Here is a 21434-nt window from a genome sequence, read left to right on the forward strand (position 1 = left end):
TGCAGAAGGCAGTGTCTTCATTTTACATTTGAATGCAGTATATTTTAAATACCTCCTTCTCTGGAAACCCTGATTTGATGTGGTGGGGGACTACAGTACATCTGCTATTTTTTACGTCTTGTTAGTGGGAGTCAGGTTCATATATTTCGGTGTGCTCTGTTAGAAAGATCTTTCACCCACGCTTTCAAGAGAGGATGCAGAAAGCAAATCGTCATGAATAATAAAACAGGAACTTCTTTCTGCAGGTTTCATGAAAAGCAGGAGATATTTTGTCTTGTTGCATGCATTTATTTTTCGCAGGCCCAAATGCTTTTGGCATTTTGATGCAGGGTGGATATAGGGCTTTTGTTCTCCAAGCCTCTGGCAGTTAGGAAATGTCAAGCAGAAAATGCACTTTGCCTGCAGGGGAAGAAGTCACTGAGGTGCCCTGGTGGTTCTGTATCTCTGCAGGCTTACTCACAATATGGCAAAGAGATGAACCCTGACAGCTGGGTTTTCCTTGCATGTCAGCAACAGTGGATGGATGGAAGTGCCACAGATGAACCTCAAAAAATTAGGTTAAATGGAGAAAATAGGGAGTTATATGCATATTCCCTTTCAGTTTTCTTTCAGCCTTTTTCTTGACTCGCTTGGTTAACAAGCGGTGGGTAGGAATTAGCAAGGAAAACAGAAGAACTACGTTTCAAAGTCACAGGTTTCCTCGTAATTGGTGAAAGTGAAAGGCAGATTTCCATTCTCATTGCAACCCGTCTGAATTACTCCGTTACTGGTGGCTGAAAGTGTCATTTGACAGTCCCCTTACACTACAAGAACAGAGTAAACAAGGCTATGTATAAATGAGAATCCAAATAAAAATGAATTGTTTACTAAAATCTGTAGGGTTTATTGGCTGCTATGTACTGTGCCCATTTTTATCACTTTTTTTCTGTATTTTGCCCCTTTGCCGTAATTTACCACAGTAAATAATTATCTTTTCACAAGTATTCTAAAAGTTACACTATTTCTCAAGACAAATTAACAAGACAGTGTTGATGACTTTTTGGGGTTGGTCCACTATTGCTGTAACTGGAGACATGAAAAATTAGACCTTGGTTTAGCTTATTATTTTGTGATTTGGGGAATAAAGTCTATCAAAGAATCAAAACTTTATGCTTAAAAGAATAAAAACCTGAAAACTTTGAATGTGTACATTAAATAGTCCGCATTTTAAAAATAAATGCCCATAGTTAGAGATCAAGACTGACAAAAATCTGTTAGACTAGGAATAACCTTGTAGGAGATGAGCCCTACAAATTGTGTTATCACTCACTGAAGCTACAAGTACTCTGGAAACCAGGCCACCCTTATCTAGCTATTTATTTGTAGATACCTGCTTTAGCAACTGGTTTTACACCTGGGACTACTTATGTGCACTTTAAATGTATTGGTGATTTCCTGAATTTGGCCCTGTATTTGAGAAGCTCAGTCATTGTTCATCGTTGTTTGTAAGGCTGGCCAGAAAACAAGAATTTTTTTATTTGGGAGGAGAAAAAAAAGAGTTTGGAATTTCTTTTCAGCTTGGAGAAAACTAAGCTCTTTGTGGAAAGCGAGAGAGGAAGAGAGAGGCAGCCTAAATAACCAACTTATTCTATAAGCTAAAATAACAAATGGCTGAGTAAATAGGGCAGCGCTCACCTGGGATGTAGAATGGCATGTTTAAATCCCTGCTGCACTTAGTTACTACAGTAGAGAATGAGTCTGTATTTTTAAATTTCCTTTTCTACTGAAGTTATTCTAGTAAGTACAGTTAGCTATTCATCAGGTCAAAGAAAGGGAACCCAGAGTGTCTAGGGGGTATGCTCGTCTTCTTTCTCTTGCTTCAATCAAAAATGATGCTGTGAGCCTTAGGAAGATGGCCATTAAAAATTTTTATACATTTCTGGGAAATGAACAGTTTGTGATTAATCAGATTTTATTAGGATTTTTGTTAACAGATTTTTATCCACTCCTAATAGTTTCTTTTTTTCTCTAGTTGTTTGAAGAGGGTGAGAGAAAGGTGGCACCTCTTTAACCAAGTTGTAATAAAATGTGTAAAAAGTATAACTTTGCTTTTGGTTATTTACTTGTGCATCCGAACAATATAAGTTGTCCTACAAGATGCATCAGAAAGATGCTTAAGGCTTTGTTCTGGTTTTGTTTGTCTTTTCTTCACTAAAGAAAGCTGAACAAAACTACTTTTTGAAATGCTGTTATTGTTTAGGTAACTGACACTAAAAACCGATGACAGGATGTGAGTTTCTAATTTTGGTGATGTCCCATTGTTTTGAGGGGAAGTTGGTTTTGAAGTGGTGATTGGAAGCACAGCAGGTGCTGGGAGCTTGTAGCAGCAGGCAGAACTATCACATGTTGGGACAAAAATACTCTTTTTTTTTTGTTTGTTTTTGTAGATATGGAATAATATTCTCATAACTATTTCCCTGGCTAACCTATGTATTATGTGGAGCTTCAGAATTCTTGAGATATATGCAGCTATTTAATATATAAGCTGCCATGATCTGAGTGTATATTGGTTCTGCAGTGTTTGGATAAATATGTGGTACATGACAGATGAGAGAGAAGAAGCTGCAATTGATTTCTGAATATTTGTCAGTGATATATTTGGGAATAAATTCTTATCTGATGGGAAAACTGACTCTTATAGCCTTCAAAAATACCTTTTATTTCCACAGTACAGAAATTCATGATGATGGTAATGCTAACTGAAATAAGGATTACTGAGAACAGTACAGAAGTTCTCTTGTGAAGTATTTCAGTCGCCATCAGAACAAAACTTTGGTGCATCTGTGTAAATTGGCATCCTTCCTGACTTCTAAGTGCAGTGAAGTGGGTGGTTTTGGGTTGTGCACTTCTTGGACAGACACGCAGGTACTCAGCAGCAGCTGGACTCCCTGAGAGCCCAACTTCAATAATATTTTGCAGATTCATATCAATGAGGGTGGTCTTGATATGCACAGGCTCTTGTTGCTTCTTCCTGCCCTTGCTCTTTTGTAATTTGTTTAGTGGTTTGAACAAAGTGCAGAGGGAGGTATTTCTGGTAACAATATTGTGCTGACAATATTTTAATAATGGAACAAACTGTTCTTGCTTATTCCATTCTGATCCTCTGGTAGCTGGGGTTGGATGTTTGCAAAACACATGGATACAAAGTTAGAATGTATATAATTTTTTTGCCAGTTTAAAACATCTTCCCTTTCCTAATATTAAAAGGCAATACTGTGTGGCACCCTTCATCTCCAGAGGTGCATTGTCAAAACTTTTCTTGTGAAAACATTAATGTTTTTCTTACTCAACTTACATATGATAGAGCAGGATGCAATCCTTGAAAGTAAAAGCAAGTGAACAACTCTTTTCATTTTAATACTGTTTTCTATATGCTGATATTTTGTGGAATATTAGCTTTCTGAAAAGGAATTTTTTTTTTTTTCCCAGAAGTATTCATGTTTGCCCCAGGGATGCCATCTCTGACAGAGATGATTTAACATCATCCATCCAAGTAGAGAGTGAACACCGTTACATGGGAATAAAATAATTTCAGCCTGCCCTGAAGTTTAGTGGTGAAATTATACTGAGGGCACCCAGGCACCCCTGGGAGCCCTCCAGCTCATCACTGCCATAGACAGGCTGCAGCACCCAAGCTCTCAGGAATGACTTCATGTTAATAAAGTCTTTACAACTGAGCAGATTGTAAAATAATTCTAATTTCTTGTGGATGTCAAAAAAATGTGAAAGTCCATCTTGAGCTGCTGAGGAATGTGGGGTATACCTCCAGGCTCACCCTAGATGTACAGAATCTATGAGCAGCTCTAATTTGAAGTAGCACAAAAGAGGCAGAAACAGGGATGAAAAGTTCTGAGTGGTTCAGATACCAAGCTGGTTGAGCTGAACAGACTTTCGGCTGGTTTATATCCCTTTCATGCTGGAATGTGGCTAAACAAGACTGAGCAGGGAAAAAGACAAGTGGCAGAGCAAGACCAGGGTGGGAAAAGAGAGAGCAATATAGATAGCACCAGAGGTTTTGTGAAGACACAGAATTTTCTTCCTGTCCCTGGTCTACGTACTTGAGCAATGAAATTTTCAATGCTTGCAGTTGCAGTGTTGAATAGCGTCTGAACCTAACTACAATCTAGCATCAAGTCTCCTCTTTTAAAATAAACACACCATATAATTTTTAGTTCTGTCTGCATTCCTGCATTGAAATAGTCACATTTGAGATATGTTTTCTTTCTTTTTCTGTTTCATTTTAACATTGACAGGTTGAGCCGTTGATCCAGAAAGGCCACGAGAATCTGGTGCACCATATTCTGCTCCATCAGTGCAGCAGCAATTTGAATGACAGTGTGCTCGACGATGGGCATGAGTGTTACCACCCCAACATGCCAGACTCTTTTTTCGCATGTGAGACAGTCATTTTTGCTTGGGCCATTGGAGGAGAGGTAGGATGAATGGCTGTCTAGCATGGTTCATAAATGGGGCTTTAGGAGGGTGTGTATCATACTAAGCCTCTTTCTAATGTATTAGTGATTACTGAATCTGTTTTTAAGTATACTCAATCACAATCCCTAAATGCCTCACCAGTAAGTCAGTCCTCAACTTCTTGTTGAGTATGTTGACATTTAAGTATGAAATACAATGATCATCCTGAGTGACAAGCTGAAAGTAGTGGAAAGAGTATAGAGAGTTGGTGCCTTAGAGAAAGAAAGGTGGCTTGGGAACATGAAAGTCTGTTGCTGTATCAGGTTGCCCCATCTGATATGGACATACATACACTTTCTCCAGCAATAACCAGTATCTGCTACTTCTGGAGAGTGAAGAAAAAAATAGGGCATATATGGGGCATATCTACAGAAACACAGTCTCTTATGACCCCAGACTGTGTCTTCAGCATATTTCATATGTTAATTTAGGCTGTAGTTAATGCTTTCGGCTGACATAAGGCAGCGTTACTGCCAAAAGAATCCCACCTCTTCTTTACTTCCTTGATCACCGTGTACCCACACAAATGATGGTGTGGACATAGAGGGGGACCAAGGCTGATGACAGTTTCTGGAGCCTTTGTCTGCAGTCCAAAGCTGTCTTCAAGTGCTGCAGTGTGAGGAAGCTAGATCTGCTATACGGACCCATCAAAAGAAGTTTAATCCACTATGAGCATTATCCCTGATGTGTGCTTTGCACATTTTTGCCATCAGCTATGCTCTGACCCAGTATTTGTACTTTCAACTGTCTTAATCTAAGTGAAATAAAAAACTAATATAAATAAATTATAATTTTACAAGCACTATGGAGGCTTTTGCAAGGAAGATCCCATTGTTAAAGATCTTTAGAGAGGAAATCTGACAGATCTGGGTTAAATTCAGGTTTACCAGAGTATTCACTTCACTTAATTCAGTTCACCCTTACACGGGTGGTGGTGATAATGGAATGAAGGTAATAATATTTATTACTATATACTACGATTAATTCATTAATGTCCACCAAGCCTTAGAAAGTTCATGTCAAATTGCACATTTCAAAAAGTTAGAATCTCAAATTGCATATTAAAATATTAGCTATAAACCATAAAATCATGCAGATTAATTCCTATAAAAGTCAATTTAGTAAATGACTTGGCTTAGAAGATACTGGCAATTTTTGTTTGAATGGGGAGTGAGCTTTTGGAGTAAATTTGCCAGTTATCCCCACTTCCCAAGCTCTGTTTATCATCATGAGTGGTTTGAGAACTTGCACAGTTCCCTTTGAGATGAAGTTAAACTGAACGTCCAGGGGTGAACCTAGCACCTTCCAGCAAAATATGGGGTTCAGTGCATGGGGTCTGACCAGAGCTTGTCCTAAGGAACATCATCTGGGGACAGTGGGTCCAGTACAATCTGTTGCACTGTACAGAGCTACTTTTGCACTACATGGCTTGCTAATGTAAATATAGCCATGAAGATCATCTTTATTGTTCAAATAATTTACTTGGAATGCAGTGATTTGTTCAGGAAAAACACTAATCACATACAATCTCAGTATTGCCTGGAAATTACTGCTTTTAGAAACAGGAAACATTTAAAATGTAGATTCACTTTTTCAGAAGGGTTTTGTTGTCAGACTAACTGCTTGATGATGCAATGTTTATACATTTAAAATGGAATCTTCCTTTTCCGCTCAAGCAATAAATACAGGATAAATAATCATAAGGTCACAGGATAAGGCAGGTTGGAAGCGACCTCAGGAAGTCTCTAGTCTAGTCTTACTCAAAGCAGGGTCAGTGGTGAGGTCAGATCGCTTTGCCCAGGGCTTTATCCTCTAGCAAGCATAGGATCTATTATTTTATATTGACATAGTCATTTAGTGCAATGAATATATAGTAAATGTATTATGTTTAGAAAGTTTTAAGTGAAGATATCTTTAAAAATTTTATTAATGTGATTGTATCACTGCAAAAAAAGTCAGTGTATTTATAAAAAGAAATTAACTCTTAGTCATGCCAAAAATACCTTAACTCTGTATGTCTGCGATGCTTTCCAGGGCTTCACCTACCCTCCTCATGTTGGCTTATCCATTGGCACAGCAGCTGACCCTCAGTTCGTTCTTATGGAGGTGCATTATGACAATCCATCATACACAGAAGGTTTGTGCCCTCACACTCTTTACAACATGCAAGATTGGAAAATGTACTAGACACAAGTGCTTCTCATTGCATTGCACAGCAAACAGAACAAATACAAAGCTGAGGCCTATTTTTCTCTGCTCAGTAGTTCCTGGTCCCAGTGTTTTTCCCACTGCACTCAAAAGCTCAACCTGAAGTCAGGGCGGGATTCAAATATCCAAAGAATTGTGGACCAGGTGAATACATCTGCTTTTATCACTACATTCTTCATGTTATCTCTCTCCCCTTTGCTGGGAAATTCAGTTAGACCAAGAGAGAGCAGCACAATGCCCAGGCTGTGAGACAGCAACACAGAGAATGAGCCTTTTATTAATTTTTTGTAGTACTTTTTTTTAAGCTATCTACCTGAACTGCAGGCAGTTTCTGCAGGTAAAGTATAGATTCAGGTTGCTAAAACATTCTCTGGGTAAAAGCAGTTTATCTTAAAAGATAAGCTTTTCATTTGTAATGGTGGTTTTTTAATCTTCTTTCTAAAATTAATTTATATTTACAAGAAGCAAAAGGAAGAAACCAGGGAACCCCAGAAAATCTAAGGAACTTTGAAGCTGACTTTTGTTCTGAACTTCTTTTGTTCTGAAACAGAAGTTTGTTGAACTACTGTACATGAGAATATTCTGATGATTGCTATAAATGAACTGAGTAAAATTTGGTGCAGTACAGTGTACTGACCTTTCTTTACACCCCCATGTGTTGAAATAAAATCTTCTGTGTGGCTATTGTGTTCTGTCTTAATATTATTCCCCCTCTTTGTGTTATACCAGATGAACTAGCTCAAAATTGTTTTTATTTCACGACAAACTCTCTCCCTTCAGCATGCACATTTGCTGGGATATAGTACACTTCATTTGCATCCTTGATGTTGCACGCTTTTCCATCAAGTGTTATCTGAAAGCCTGAGAAGTTACATGCAGAAAATCTGTTTCCAAATTGGCAGTGTCCCTAAATTCACTATTTTATTTTAATTGACTGTGCTGTGTGATACTGTTGTTTTAGTTCAAGTGGCACATAAAAAACTGGGAGTCAGTAAGTTTTGTTTCCTTTTTAAGCAATGGGGACAATTTTGCCTTGCTGAGACAGTCCCAGGTGAACACAGGGTCTTGCCAAAGACCTGGGAAAATTCAGACAGAGCAGGGTGTTGGTAATCCAGGTCATGTGTAAATCATGAATAGATACACAAACGAACAAATATAGCTAAATATGTAGGTGAACAAAATAAATTCATATAATTTAGACTCTTTTAAAACTCAGTTTTTTCACAGCAGGCTTTGGTTCTTTAATTTACTTTCTGAAATCAAGAGAAGTCCTTGAGTGAGTGCGTGCAGCATTAAAATCCTCTGTCGTTCTCTTGTCTACTTTACTCAATGTGCTAGTATTATCTTCAAGTTTATGATTAAAGAAGCCAATTTTCATGTTTAGTTGATATTTTCTTAATTTGGCAGATTGTAAAGGGGATGTATTTGGTCATATGGGTTATGCTGTAATATGATAGGCAGTCCAAAACAAAGGAAAAATGTAATTAATGATCAAGATGAAGCAATAGAAAAATTCAGAAGCAGAAGAAAACAAATGGCTCGAAAATGAAAAAAAACCTCCACAAACAAAACCAAACAAACCCACAACAACTTTAAGCTGTGCTTTAAATTTGTCATTTGAAAATCCTACATGGAACCTTCTGAGGTCTTTTTATTTCTTGGTGCTGTTTGCTTTGCCAGTGTTCTAATTACTTTTCTCTGAGGTCAGTGTTGGATAACTTAGAGGAAGAGACATGAGGGCTATAGACAGCACATATTTTTCATTCACATGCAACACCACAGATATCAAGATACCATGTTTAACAACCCTTCTGTGGGCTACCCCTATTTATTACTTCCCGCATATGGTTTGGCCCATTTCCAGGTTATTGAGGTTGAGTCTTTGATTTTTACGTAAAAAACTTAGGACATGCTTTGAGAAATGTGAAGAAATAGGATTTTATGTTGTTATTTTTTAAAAAATACTGATTTACAGCCACAGCTGACTGTTCTTTTGTTGCAGGCTTGATAGATAACTCTGGTCTGAGGCTAATTTATACTCCAGTTTTAAGGAAATACGATGCTGGGGTTATTGAAGCTGGTCTTTGGGTCAGCCTCTTCCACAATATCCCACCGGGCATGCCTGAATTTGTGTCAGAGGGTCACTGCACGCTGGAATGTCTAGAAGAGGTATGTCTCCTGACTGAATCCATTGGCTTTCATCCTTAGAAATAGTTTTGGACAGGCGCTTTAACTTCTTGGGAGGATTGATAGTTACCTGTTGAAGACATGTGAGCAAAGGCATCTGCTACATGTTGTCCTCCAGAAGGTTGAGTATTTTTGGTCTGGGTGTTTGAGATGCTCAGTATTCGGGCTGCTTTACTGATATGAGTAATACTGGATGACACAGTGCTTGCAATGTTTTGATTATGTGTCAATATAGAAGCATACATTGCTTTCCATGGCAAAGTTGTTAATAGCCTGGAATAGCTATCCCAGAAAAAATGTTGAGAGAGACTAATTAAGATCTGTGCATACCCAAAAGGCTTCTAACAGTGAAGTGACAGCCTGAAAGGTATTAGACCAATGACAGAAACTACAGACCTGAACAGGTTTTTTTGTATGGCCCAAAGGACAAAATCACGCATTCAGTAAGCACTTGGTTTCATTAAGATAATTTAAACATCTCTACAGATAATGAAAGCATTGTCTAAAATCTGTGGTCGATGTATCACGTGAGATTCTCATATACTTTGTTATTTATAATGAAAGGTTGAATTAATGCTTGTTATGATGTGGTTTAGGATGAAGGGCAAATTAGATACATAATTTAGATTTGTTCTTGGTGGCGTTAAATGTTCATATTGTCATTGCATTTTTCAGCCTACAAATATTTAAGTAATCTATTATCATGAGATTTCTGATCTTAAGGCTATACTTGAAAGGCATTGTGACAACAAATAATTTCTAGTTTGGGCTCTGAACAAGAATCAGAGTTTAGCATATGGAAAGTTTGGATCTGTAGATCTCAGCTACAATGAGACTGATGTCAGATTTGTGCCAATTTGGAAAATTAAATTTAAAAATGTTTCTGACCTGGAAAAATGTTTCAGATGTAAACTTAGTTATTCACTACCAGTTGACTCGAAGATGGGTAATAATACATACTGTAGTTACAGCCTCTTAAAGTTCTTCTCTTGGCATGATATTGATGATATTTTAATTATAAAAATCCACAAAAAAAAAAAAAAAATCCACAAAATCCTAGCCTTTTTTTGTATATAAACCCTTAATTTCACGTAGAGTTTTGGTTTTTCTTCAGACTGAATTTTGTTGTAAACTGAGGGAATGTAATGTATTTATTAATATATTTTCACTGTTTGTACATTGCATTACATTACATTTCATCTGGGCACACTGATGGTGTTCTTTTCCCCTGGCTAGGCTCTAGGTGCTGAAAGACCTGCTGGGATTCATGTACTTGCGGTACTACTTCATGCCCATCTTGCTGGCAGAGCTATTAGGATGCGCCACTTCCGCAACAGCGAGGAGCAGAAGCTGCTTGCTTATGATGATGAGTTTGACTTCAACTTCCAGGAATTTCAGTATCTGAAAGAAGAAAGAACCATCTTGCCAGTAGGATGCTGTTAATTCTTTCCCTGAAAGTATTTAAGAGACTGTGTGCCTAGTACTTATTCATATTTAGGATTAATTTTGCTACAGAATTTCTTATCATGGAATTATAGGGATAGGACAAGGGGTAATGGCTTTAAACTGACAGAGGGTTGATTTACATTAGATATTAGGAAGAAGTTCTTTACTGGAACTGATGGTGAGACACTGGAACAGGTTGCTCAGAGAAGTTGTGGCTGCCCTGTCCCTGGCATTGTTCAAGGCCAGGTTGGATGGGGCTTTGAGCAACCTGGTCTAGTGGAAGGTGTCCCTGCCCATGGCAAGGGAGGCTCGAACTAGATGATCTTTAAGGTCCCTTCTAACCCAAACCATTCCATGATTCTAGGATTCTGTGATTCTATGAAATCAGGTTATAAAATCACACATGTACCTGGTTGTGCCATCTTTGAGCATGCAGGCAGCTGAAGAATGGAAATGCCACTGCGTGGCTTTACAGATCTGTTCGAACCAAGTAGCGCATCCTGAGTATTTGCACACAGCAAGTATCCAGCATTGCAAACATGCCTGCAAACCAGCCAAGTCTTCTGTTTGTTTCAACTTTTTATTTGTTGTTGGGAGTAAAACTCCATGCTCATGTTCCATGTGAGGTTTCCATAGTAAACAAAACAGTTTACTAAAAATCATGCAATTCCATCTGCTGTTCTTGTGAGAATAATACAATCTAACTTTCAGAAAGAGCCCAACTACAATTACATCATAAAACAGTAGCTAGCCACAGGTATTGCAGGAAAAGCGTCTATGTTTTTGGATGAGTCACTCATTTAAAAATTATTCACTCATCTTCTGTTAGTTCCAGACAGCATCTGTTTTTGAAGCTTTAGCCTGAGGACAGAAAGTTTCGTGCTGCAAAGAGTGGGTGCTCCAGATCTGTCCAGCAGAGCAGCTGGAGATACACTTGTCCTGGTGCATGCAAACAAGCCTTGATGGAGTTGGTCAGATGCAAAATATCAAACAACTGGATTACAACTGGATTTTGTTTACAATTGGAACCAGTAAGGGAAAGGGAGCTGAAAAGACCTTTGCAACAACTGAACTTCAAGTATGGTCAGGAGCTCCATGGTTTAAACTTTGAGGTTTCTTTTCAAGTCCCCTTCTCTCTTATGTCTCTTCTCTCACACTGGGAAACTTTGATATCTGTCCTTTAAAAGGAAGAAGCTAAAATGCTAACTTTCTAATTTAATTTCTACAGCAAAACCTGATGTTCAGGTGCAGCACTTACTCTTTGAAGTCAAACTGCTTGTACTCCACAGGGACTTCAAAGACAAACTAGTGTTACCTCCTCCAGGAAAGAAGTGTTGAAGGGTTTAGGAAGATGGCTGGCAGAAGATGACAGGTTTGCAGAAAAAGCCTGTAATATTTTTAGGAAAATCCATGCAGATTATAGAGAAAGGCCTCTTAAAATTCAAGAACAAAAGGGAGTAGACAGCAGAAAAACTAAATGAGGCATTTGATAATATCAGCAACTTAAAAAAGACAGCTTGAGTAGAAGCTGGAATTTTTCTCTGAAGTAAGTCTTTTTCATGCTTTTTATTGTTTTCATCTTATGCGAAACTCAGTATAGCTTTACGAACATTATGCAGTGTAATTCAGACCACAGTCTAATCAATTAACTAATATTAAAAATTTTCATGTAAGTTCTTCTTGTTCTCTCCTTCTGCAAGCTTTTCCAAGGGTGTATCCGTATTTTAGCTTGTGGAGTCCAGGTTGTTTTCTTCACGTACTAGCACTCTCTCCTGAATTTGGCAGCAAAAGATCTAATCTCGCAGAGGAGAACTTTTAGTGAATGTTATCCAGTCTGTAAGCCATGAAAGCCGGAGACCTCACTGGTGGGAACCAGTATATTCCCACTGGGAGCAATGAAGCTGTGCCAGTTCATGCTGCTTCAGAAACCTCTGTCTCCATTTGGCCAACATGCGGCTGACACACCTTTTTCCAGCAGCCCGGAGTACAGTTAGTGCCGGCATTGCTCTGACAATGAGACAGCCCGCAGGAAAGGAGATATTCTCAAGCTTTGAAATGTGATCTGATTTTTTCATGGAAAAGTAAAACAATGGGCAACAAAGGAAGATGATGATACCAAAAAATGAACCAAAGCAAATAAGTGTCTGGCATCCCTGTGATATGAAGTTGCTCAAAAAAATCAGATCTTTGACAGCTGGCTATGTTCCTCAATATTCTAATTTCCACTTGATTATGATAGTGATTTTGAGATTTGTATTTGCTCAGGTACAGGGAATAAAGGTACTACCAAACTGTAGATCAGTTTCTCAAGACAGCAAAAAGTTAATTGTATGCACTTGAGAAGGTGGGTATTCAGCCTTTCCCATACATATATGTCAATGTTGTTAAGTTTTTGCCTGCCACTCCTCCACTCCCAGGCTTGGCAGATAAATAGTTGTTATTGTGATGTGGAAAACCTTCTTTTCCTCATTTGGCAAGTATTTCTATTGTAGTTGGCAGGATAAATTGGCCTGGGGAAAGCTATACAAAGTAGCACTGGATGAGTTTTGGAGCAAGAATCGTGTGCATACATCGTCTACATATATAATTTTACTGAAAATAGGATTATAACTGGGCGCTTCCATTGCTATTTAAAAAAAACCCCAAAACCAGACAAGACTTTTAATAAAACTCTGTTTAAATCCATGGGGGATCCCTGAGGATCTGGGATAATATGAATGCTAAGTGCCAGGGCCTTAGCATGTGTCAATTACCTAATCCTTGCTTTTTCAAGAAGTCTTATCCACTGCTATGATCTTTATTTCCGCTGTCATCTGTGGTTACCTGAAGCTGGTCTTGATAAACTTCAGAACTGTGAACATCCTAAATCTTGTGTTTCAGGGGGATAACTTAATCACAGAATGTCACTACAGTACTGTGGACAGAATTCGCATGACATGGGTAAGAAAAGTTTTAATGGACCAAACTAAATACATAGATAATATTGGGAACTAAAATATTTTTCATAAAATGCTATTAAAAAGTATTAACTTACTTGTTAGTGCCTGTGTGCAAGTAATTAATAATGTGTTAACTTTTCTTTCATAGATTCTTAGGTTTTAAACTCATCAGAAATACTGTGATCATAATCTGATCTCTTTCTTGCATAAGGCATTCATATGACTATATTATAAAAATAAGCAAGCCAGCTCACAGAAGAACTTTAAAAATCAGACTTTGCTAGTATAAGGAATGCTTTCTTCATGACATGTATTAACATGCAAATTCTGCATATTCAATAATTAATTATTTTTATGAAATTGTTATGCATTTTTCCCCAAAGTTGTAGTTGCCAGTTCTTACATCTTGATTTTTAGTCATGCCATGACCAAGACAGGACCAGTTGCTTTTTTGCCTAACAGAATGCAGGCAGAATGCAGGTCCTTCAGGCTGGGAGGAGGAGGCTGGCACGGTTATATTTCTCATGCGACGTGTTTTCTAGCTGCACGCCACAGGCAGCACAGGAGAAGCCTGTGCTATACCTGTGCAGCCTTGCAGCCAAGGCACAAGCAGCAGCTATGCTGCAGCCCTGGGTGCATGTCCATGGCAGTGGACAAAGCAGGGCCATGCCTGGGGGGTGATCATCCCCTTTGGGATCAATAGGGTCCAGCTCACGTTTGCCACATGACAGCACCTGGTCTCCCAGATGCAAGTTTTTAGGCTAGCAGAGGCCGAGCGCTGGCCATTGCGATGTGGCCACTCGGTTTTGGAGGTGAAGCAAATTCAGTTGTTGGGATATGAGCTGGACTGTGCCAGCTGGCTACAAAAGCAGAGAGTGATGCCAGACCGTCTATATTTATGGGAGGGATGTAGCTGCCAACACCCAGCCTTTACCAGGGGCTGATCCTTCTTCCTCTGGAAGGGCTGGATCCAAACCTCCAGGAGGTGAGACCTAAGAGGTTTCTGTTTGGCAAGGAAGAGCTGCTCCTGGCATCCAGAGAACACAGGGATACCTCTCCCTGAATCATGGCTTGCGTGTAGGCGCATGCAGTAGATAATATAAAGAAAAGCAAAGGAGTGAGAACAAAGGCTTTTGAGTTTTTGTCCTGTTTTCCTGTGTGGTGACCACACTAGCTCTTGGCCCTTGGTTCATGTGTTCTGAATTCTCTTTTCCTGTTCCCGTGGTTCTGTAAGATTTGTGGACCTGTTCCCACACAGGGTTTAGGAATGTGCAGCTCATAATCTTGCCCATATTTGCCAAGATTGATTTTAAATTAGTTGTTTGCCCTGTGGCTCTCAATGGAACACTGTTTAAGAGTCTGTTTCTTCTGCTAGCTAAAAATCTTACTCTAATTAATTATTTTATGGTTAGTGCTCATTTGTTCTTGAGTCAACATTGTATGTTAAATAACTCCTTTCGTACTCTATCTGCATATGTACTTAGAAGGAAAGTCCATAGAGATACATATTCCATCCCAGCCTCCATTTTACTAGACAAAGCACATTTAATTTCTTATTCGAACAGACTAATTATCTTACCAGATTTTTTCAAAATCTGCTCCATTTTGAAGGCCTTTTGCTGAAACGTGGTAGTATAAGTACATTGAAGAGAGCTGAAATTAAAACTGAACTTCTCAGATAGTACTCTTCAATACAATAGGAGGCTTATTTTATTTCTAGTTGTTCTTTCTGATATATTTTAAGCTGGGGAGATATTGCTTGAGCTTGCAGTGTATTTTGTAATTAATTATGTAATAACTTCTTGCTACTTGATAACCTAATGTGCAGGATGATAAACATGTTGAACTGGGCCTTCTGATACACATTTCATTAACATATAAATGCTAATCAGTGTTTTTATCTGTGGGATTCCAATGCTGTCTTGATTAAAAGAAAAATCCATTTTCAGGGTGGTCTGAGCACCAGGAATGAAATGTGTCTGTCGTATCTGCTCTATTACCCGAGAATCAACCTCACCCGATGTGCAAGTATTCCAGATATAATGGAACAGCTCCAGTTCATTGGTGTTAAGGAAATCTATAGGCCAGTCAGGCAAGTAAAATATTTATGAACATATGTAACTTCTCTCTTTCTGTCTGTGAGATTACAGGGTCATTTTTAGACAACCTTTCTTTCTGTTAGTGCAACATGTTGCAGGGTCACTCAGGCCACTTCTTTTTGGTCAATAAGTGCTGCTACTTATTTTTCCTGCAAAATTATTTTGGTTCCCCTCCCCCCTCCCCCCTTTTTTTTTTTGGTACTAAAAAGCAGTTTCTTGTGCTAACGAAATAATATTTCTCACAGCAATTTTTTTTCACCACAACCATCTGCAAAAAGACTGTCAATGTCATATCAATGTTTCAAATCTATCAGTTTATTAAAACATACCAGTGTTTCACACATATATAGAGATAATTTTGAAAAAGGAGTTTGGGAGCATGGGTATTGAATTACCCTTGGTAGATTTGTTGTCAGTAATTCTGCTGAAGTCAGTTGGTATAACCAGATCCTAGAACTCTTGCTCACATATAGAGCTTAACACTGTCTTGGTGACACTGACAAAAATGCACGAAAAGGGAAGAAATTGTAAGTTAGAAAGGAAGTGGAGGGATTGAGAGAATATTAAATTGTTTATAGTGAAAGATAAATAGTAGATAAGCACTATGATGGAGAGAAATGAAAGAATGGAGGCTTTGGAAGAATAACAAATCAGAGGATGATATGCAAAGTAAGTAGAGAGTAAAATATAGAAACAGTGGTAGGAATCTAGCCAAGAGGAAGAAAAGAGCTTTTTAAGTGAGCTGTTGGCTGCAGGGGTTTGCAATTCTGTGCAAAGACACTGTCTCCCGAGTCTTGGGACTCCTACTGTTCAGGAGAGCAGGAGACTGCACATTTTTGAGATGTAAATCCATGTCAGAAAGAATGAATTTTTCTTCCTAATTCATTCATGAATTTTTCTTCCTAATAAAATAACCCACAAAAATCTGAATATTGGCCCACTTCTCAGCTCAAAAGGAGTAATATAATTTTGTAGTAACATCTGTCTGCTATAGTGCTCCACAAATATTAAATATCCCCTCTCTGGAGGGGACTGGGTGCTGTTACCATTTAGGCAACTCAAGATCTTGTAATAACCACCATGAAGGTTCATGCAGTTCAGCTGACATCTGGCTGCTGGGGTGAACTGCAGGTTGCTGAATGCTAAACAAGGTTTTACAGTTTCTTCAGTAAGTAAGTCAGCAGAAGTCTTGCTGTCCTTGGCAAGAACAAAATCATGAGAGTCCTTGGCAAGACCAGACTACTTCTCAGTGTGTTGTTGGATCTGGCCTTTCTGCCCTTTAATATCAGTGGGATGATCTGCACAATGGTATTGCTCACTGAGAGCAAGAGTGATTTGCAGAGTCTAAAATAAAATCTAAATTTTGGTAGGAGATGGGCGGAAGCCCACTATAGACAGGATAAATGTGTGTAAATACATAAAAATCAATACATAGTGTATTCAGTTTTTAAGTGTTCCTTACAATGCTTAAAATCAAAGCACCTGAATAGCAGATCAGCTGTGGAAGTGATCGTAAAAAAAAAAAACAAACAAAAAACCCCAATAGTCTAAAAAAGAAAGTTCTCGAATGAAATGGAGAAAAATAATCAAACAATATAAAGTAGAATGCATTATTACTGGTGAAAGGTGAATTATATTTATATTTGCACTAAACTAAGGTGAGAGTAAGATTTTAAAATGAAATGGATAGACTAATAGTGTGTCATCATATTTCCATTTTAAAACTTGCCTTTCCTTATACAGTTTATCTTAACAAAACCATATAAAAGTAGTACTGAGAAGTAATTTGACATGCAGGCTTACTGGTCTTAGTTCTGAAATTTATATTCAAGACGGAAGAGTTTGAAGAAAGTCACCATGCAATGTCTACTTCGTTTTCCACATTATTGCTATTTACAATCTCTTTTAATACAGAGAGAACATAGTTTCTAAATTAGTTCTAGCTAAAAGAGTCTTTCTGAGCTTAGAAAGAAAATATTCTAACAAATGTATGCTCTCTTGACTGTTCATTCATGATAACTGTACTTAAGAAAAAAATGCACATTTGGCCTGGGGAAATAAAGATGTTTTGAATAGAGTAAGTATGCAGACTGTCTGCCGCAAATGGAATAGTAATTAGAAGAAGAGATTATTAATGCCTCTAGTATTTATGACCTAATCCACAATTCTTGTTTCATTAAGCTCTGTCAGCCTAAGGATATGTGACCTGATACTCATCTCTCTTGTGTCAGTCTTACACTGGAATTGCTTCACTGACTCCTCTAAGGTCTGTCTTGACTTACACATGAAGGCAAACTGGAAGCAGGATCAAGGCACAGTAGCTTACTTTAAAAGTATTTTCTTTTTCTCAGTCTGGTGGCACAGAGAGTGGTATAAATCATAAGAAGCTGAGATGAAAGCGATTGGGCCACAATAGTGTAAAATAGGTGCTTGATTAAAATTATGCCCTTTGTTCCTAGATGTTGAGTAGAGAAGAACTTTGACACAGGCAGCACTTTATCTAAGGTGGGAGACAGCCTACGGCAAGATAATACAGATCTGTCTAAAGTGCTTTGAAAAGATAACTCATGCTCCAACCAAACTATTAATTAGGTGATTTAGATAAAGTTTTAGCTGCTTTCACCCTTCCACTAGCTGTGTTGGATTTTCTGTTTTTAAAAAGTTGACCCTCCCACCATGTTTCCATTCATCCCAGTAAAGTCAAACAAGGAGAAAGGAAGAACAATGGGAAAGGTTTTCTTTAGCTGTTTTATTTATTTTATTTTTATTTTCCTTTGTATTTATTTTTGAGTTTTCTTTACTAAATGAAAGACAAGAAATCTCATTACTTCCCTTTCCACACCTTTGGCTGGTGGGCAATGGGATTAGCCCCACTTGTTCTCAGGGAGGATTCCCACATGTGGCAGATAGTCAGATTTCTCACAGCAGAGCAGCAGGTCTCTGTCCCAACCCCTGGCCAAAAGTACCCTTGCAGCCACCGTGTGAGGACGTGCCAAAAGGCAATGTCCACAGCACCAGTAATTTGTGTTTGATCTTTTGGCTCTACTGCCAGCTGATGCATGTTAGAGCAACTCTTGTTCTGAGCTGGGTTTTGCTCCATTATCTGAGTTGTGACCAGAGCTTGGCAGAGCCATCTGGAAGCAGCTTTCTAATGGCAAATGTTTCTTTACAACGTTGCCTGCCAAGCCTGGTAGAGGGTGTGGCTTTTTTGTTTTGGTTTGAGTTTTTTTGAGAAATTACAACAGAAGATCTGTTTTGTGTTGTCTGTGTGTTCAGTTTATAGATCAGAGAAGAGCAATGTAATTATTTTTCTTAACTTAAAGTCCTTCATTTCTAAAAGCATCTGGCAGCAAGTCCTAAACTGCTGACATGCTTTTGTAAGTCTGTTAAAATCCATGAAACTGCATCAGTTATCAGTAGCAGAGAACTTAGCTGAAAATGAGTGAGGCATAATATACATATTAATAGTACATTTGTTTTTCTGAGCAGATTCTTTTCTTCATCAGTTCCAACTTGACGGTATTTAACTGGTTTAAAAAATCGATTTATTTATTTTTCTTTAGGACTTGGCCTTTCATTATCAAGAGCCCTAAACAATATAAAAACCTGTCTTTTACGGATGCAATGAACAAATTCAAATGGTCCAGATCGGAGGGTCTCTCCTATAATGAACTTGTGCTTAAACTGCCAGTCAATGTGAGATGTTCAAAAACAGATAATGCAGAATGGTCGGTAAGTCTGAAAGTTTATTGTTGAAAAGGAGGCAACAATACCGTGAAATAAATGTGATTTACTGTGCGTCATTGTGTATCAGTAAGTACAAAGTGGTTATTGACAGTACATGTGACTATTCACCAGTTTTGGTTAAAATTTTTGACCTTTGCAACTACTGGCCAACAGCAGCTGCTTAGCCACTCTTTCACTAATTATTTTCAGAGGACATGTTAAGATGATGAAAAGCACACAGAAATTTTATCAAGAGGGGATAGGCTTTGGGGTTTTTTTAATGGTACGCTTTCTGGAAAATGCTGTTCCCCTTTATCTTACAGGATGAAGGAACAATGCTTGCAACTTAAAAAATGTAATCAAAGAGTGAGCTCACTGGAACTGGGAGTGCTTAGCTCTTCCTTTTGATCATAGTTTCCTATTTCAAATGACTAAGGCATATTCATCAAAGCTAAGATTAGGACTTTTTCCTTTCCCTTCCCTTATTAGTGACATTACATTATAGTGACCATCCTCAACAAAATCAAGAACAGATTTAACCTGAATAGCCAAATAATCAGTGAGTGGTTACCATGAGGAAAAAACCTGAAGCAGAGGAAGTGAGTTGAAAATACCTTAATCCTTACTTAGGGATGGTCCGTCAATCAGTTTTAGCTCCATATTATGTTTGCTAAGATTAGGACAATATTTAGATGTTTTTTTGCAATGCAGGATAGTTGCAACATAGGAAAAAGAAACAAAAACAAAGCAAGCACATGCTGTGCAAGTAGGCATTCCAACTTCCAAAAATGTTTGTCCCAGGATTTCGCTTTTTGCAGAGCTTCTTTTCTCTAACATGTAGGGAGTATATTTACGAAAAGCATAGGCAAATACATTTATGAAAAGCATACCCAACTCTCTAATTTCCTGTGAAAACCATGACAGGCAGGCAGTTATCTCCAACTCCATAAAAATTGCACTGAGTTCTAAGGGAATAGTAAAAAATACTCAATATGTCAAAATATGACACATGACACTGTTATAGATCACCTTGCTTTACATTGGACCAGATGACCTCCAGAGATCCTGTCCAACCTCAACTATTCTGTGATTCTATGAAATCATGTGTAACAACTAACTGCCTTGTTCATGCAAGTGTTTTCTATATACAAATGAATGTGTCAAATATCATCTAACACCCCTATAGCAGTGTAACACTGTAAACTTCCATTTTTATCTGTGAGAAAGATGAAAACAAAACCCAAACCAACTGAACAATCCCACAAAGCAAAATAAGATCATACAAATCAACCAACACAAACCTAACCTTGGTTTACAGGAGTGGACTCCAGTGTGTACAGGTGTTCCCAAGCTGAGAACAATAGATGTGCACACTGGATGATCATTCAGCATGCAATATGTTAATATTTTTACTGAATTTGGTGTCAGCACAGTAAAAGTCACAACCTCAGTACGAAACTACCAATAGATTCTCATGCAAGCTGCCAACTAGTTAGCAAAATACAGATTTCTAATCTAATGTGACAAAACCCTGACATTTTTTTATTATTTTAATTGCAGATCCAAGGCATGACAGCTTTACCTCCTGAAATAGAAAGACCATACAAGACAGAACCAGTAATATGCAGCTCATCTTCCTGTTTACGTTTCAGTTTATTCCTAACCCTATTGTTTGTTGTACATGTCACAGCCAGTGCTATAGGAAACATTGGACCCTTTGTATAATATTTTTTATTCATTTGTGTTCTGTATGCCATGCAAGTTCTGATGTGTTTGCACTGTTGCTATAGTAGATTTATTTTTTTACATATTAATAAACTAAATTTGCCAGAACAAAATGTGTATTCCTCTGAAAACTGGGGGGAGGTGTAGGTTTTCAATGTAAAGTATGTATAAAACACAGTAGGTACACTGGCACATTGCATATTGAAATGTTTTCCTGTACCATTTTGTTACACTTTGTCCTGGCTCTTTCACGTGGTGTTTTAAAAATCAACTATGTATATGGGTAAAATTAATAAACTAAAAGCAACTTAGTTAGCCACATTCAGCTTGGTGTGTGTGGTATTATTTTGTCTTTGTTCTTGACATCTACATCTTATCAAATTATTGTTGTATGGACAGGTCTTGTGAACAGGTATTTGGGCATGTCTGAATGACATGTGCCATAAGGCTACAGGAAAAATTAATTCAGGAAGGACATTTCTGGGAGCAAGACACTGCGAACCATCTCAATTCCTAAAAGAAGCAGGTCCTGCGGGTGTGAAAGGGACGAAAACGCCAGCAGAACCCCAAATCTCCCCATAGTGATTCCTGT

General features: G+C 38.1%; 1 protein-coding gene across 1 annotated transcript in view; it reads left to right on the top strand.

The window, feature by feature from the left end:
• The window catches only part of MOXD1 (monooxygenase DBH like 1), a 48518-nt gene extending 27351 nt beyond the window's left edge, over positions 1–21167 (top strand). The window contains exons 5-12 of the mRNA XM_030490017.1: positions 4293–4472; positions 6547–6649; positions 8723–8889; positions 10144–10335; positions 13234–13293; positions 15242–15384; positions 18955–19123; positions 20678–21167. Of these exons, the coding sequence (XP_030345877.1) occupies positions 4293–4472; positions 6547–6649; positions 8723–8889; positions 10144–10335; positions 13234–13293; positions 15242–15384; positions 18955–19123; positions 20678–20842 (1179 nt within the window). The 3' untranslated portion in view covers positions 20843–21167. The remainder of the gene's footprint in view (positions 1–4292; positions 4473–6546; positions 6650–8722; positions 8890–10143; positions 10336–13233; positions 13294–15241; positions 15385–18954; positions 19124–20677) is intronic.
• Positions 21168–21434: the final 267 nt, after the last annotated feature.

Source organism: Strigops habroptila, chromosome 6 (genome assembly GCF_004027225.2).
Source record: "Strigops habroptila isolate Jane chromosome 6, bStrHab1.2.pri, whole genome shotgun sequence".
Taxonomy (NCBI): Eukaryota; Metazoa; Chordata; class Aves; order Psittaciformes; family Psittacidae; genus Strigops; species Strigops habroptila.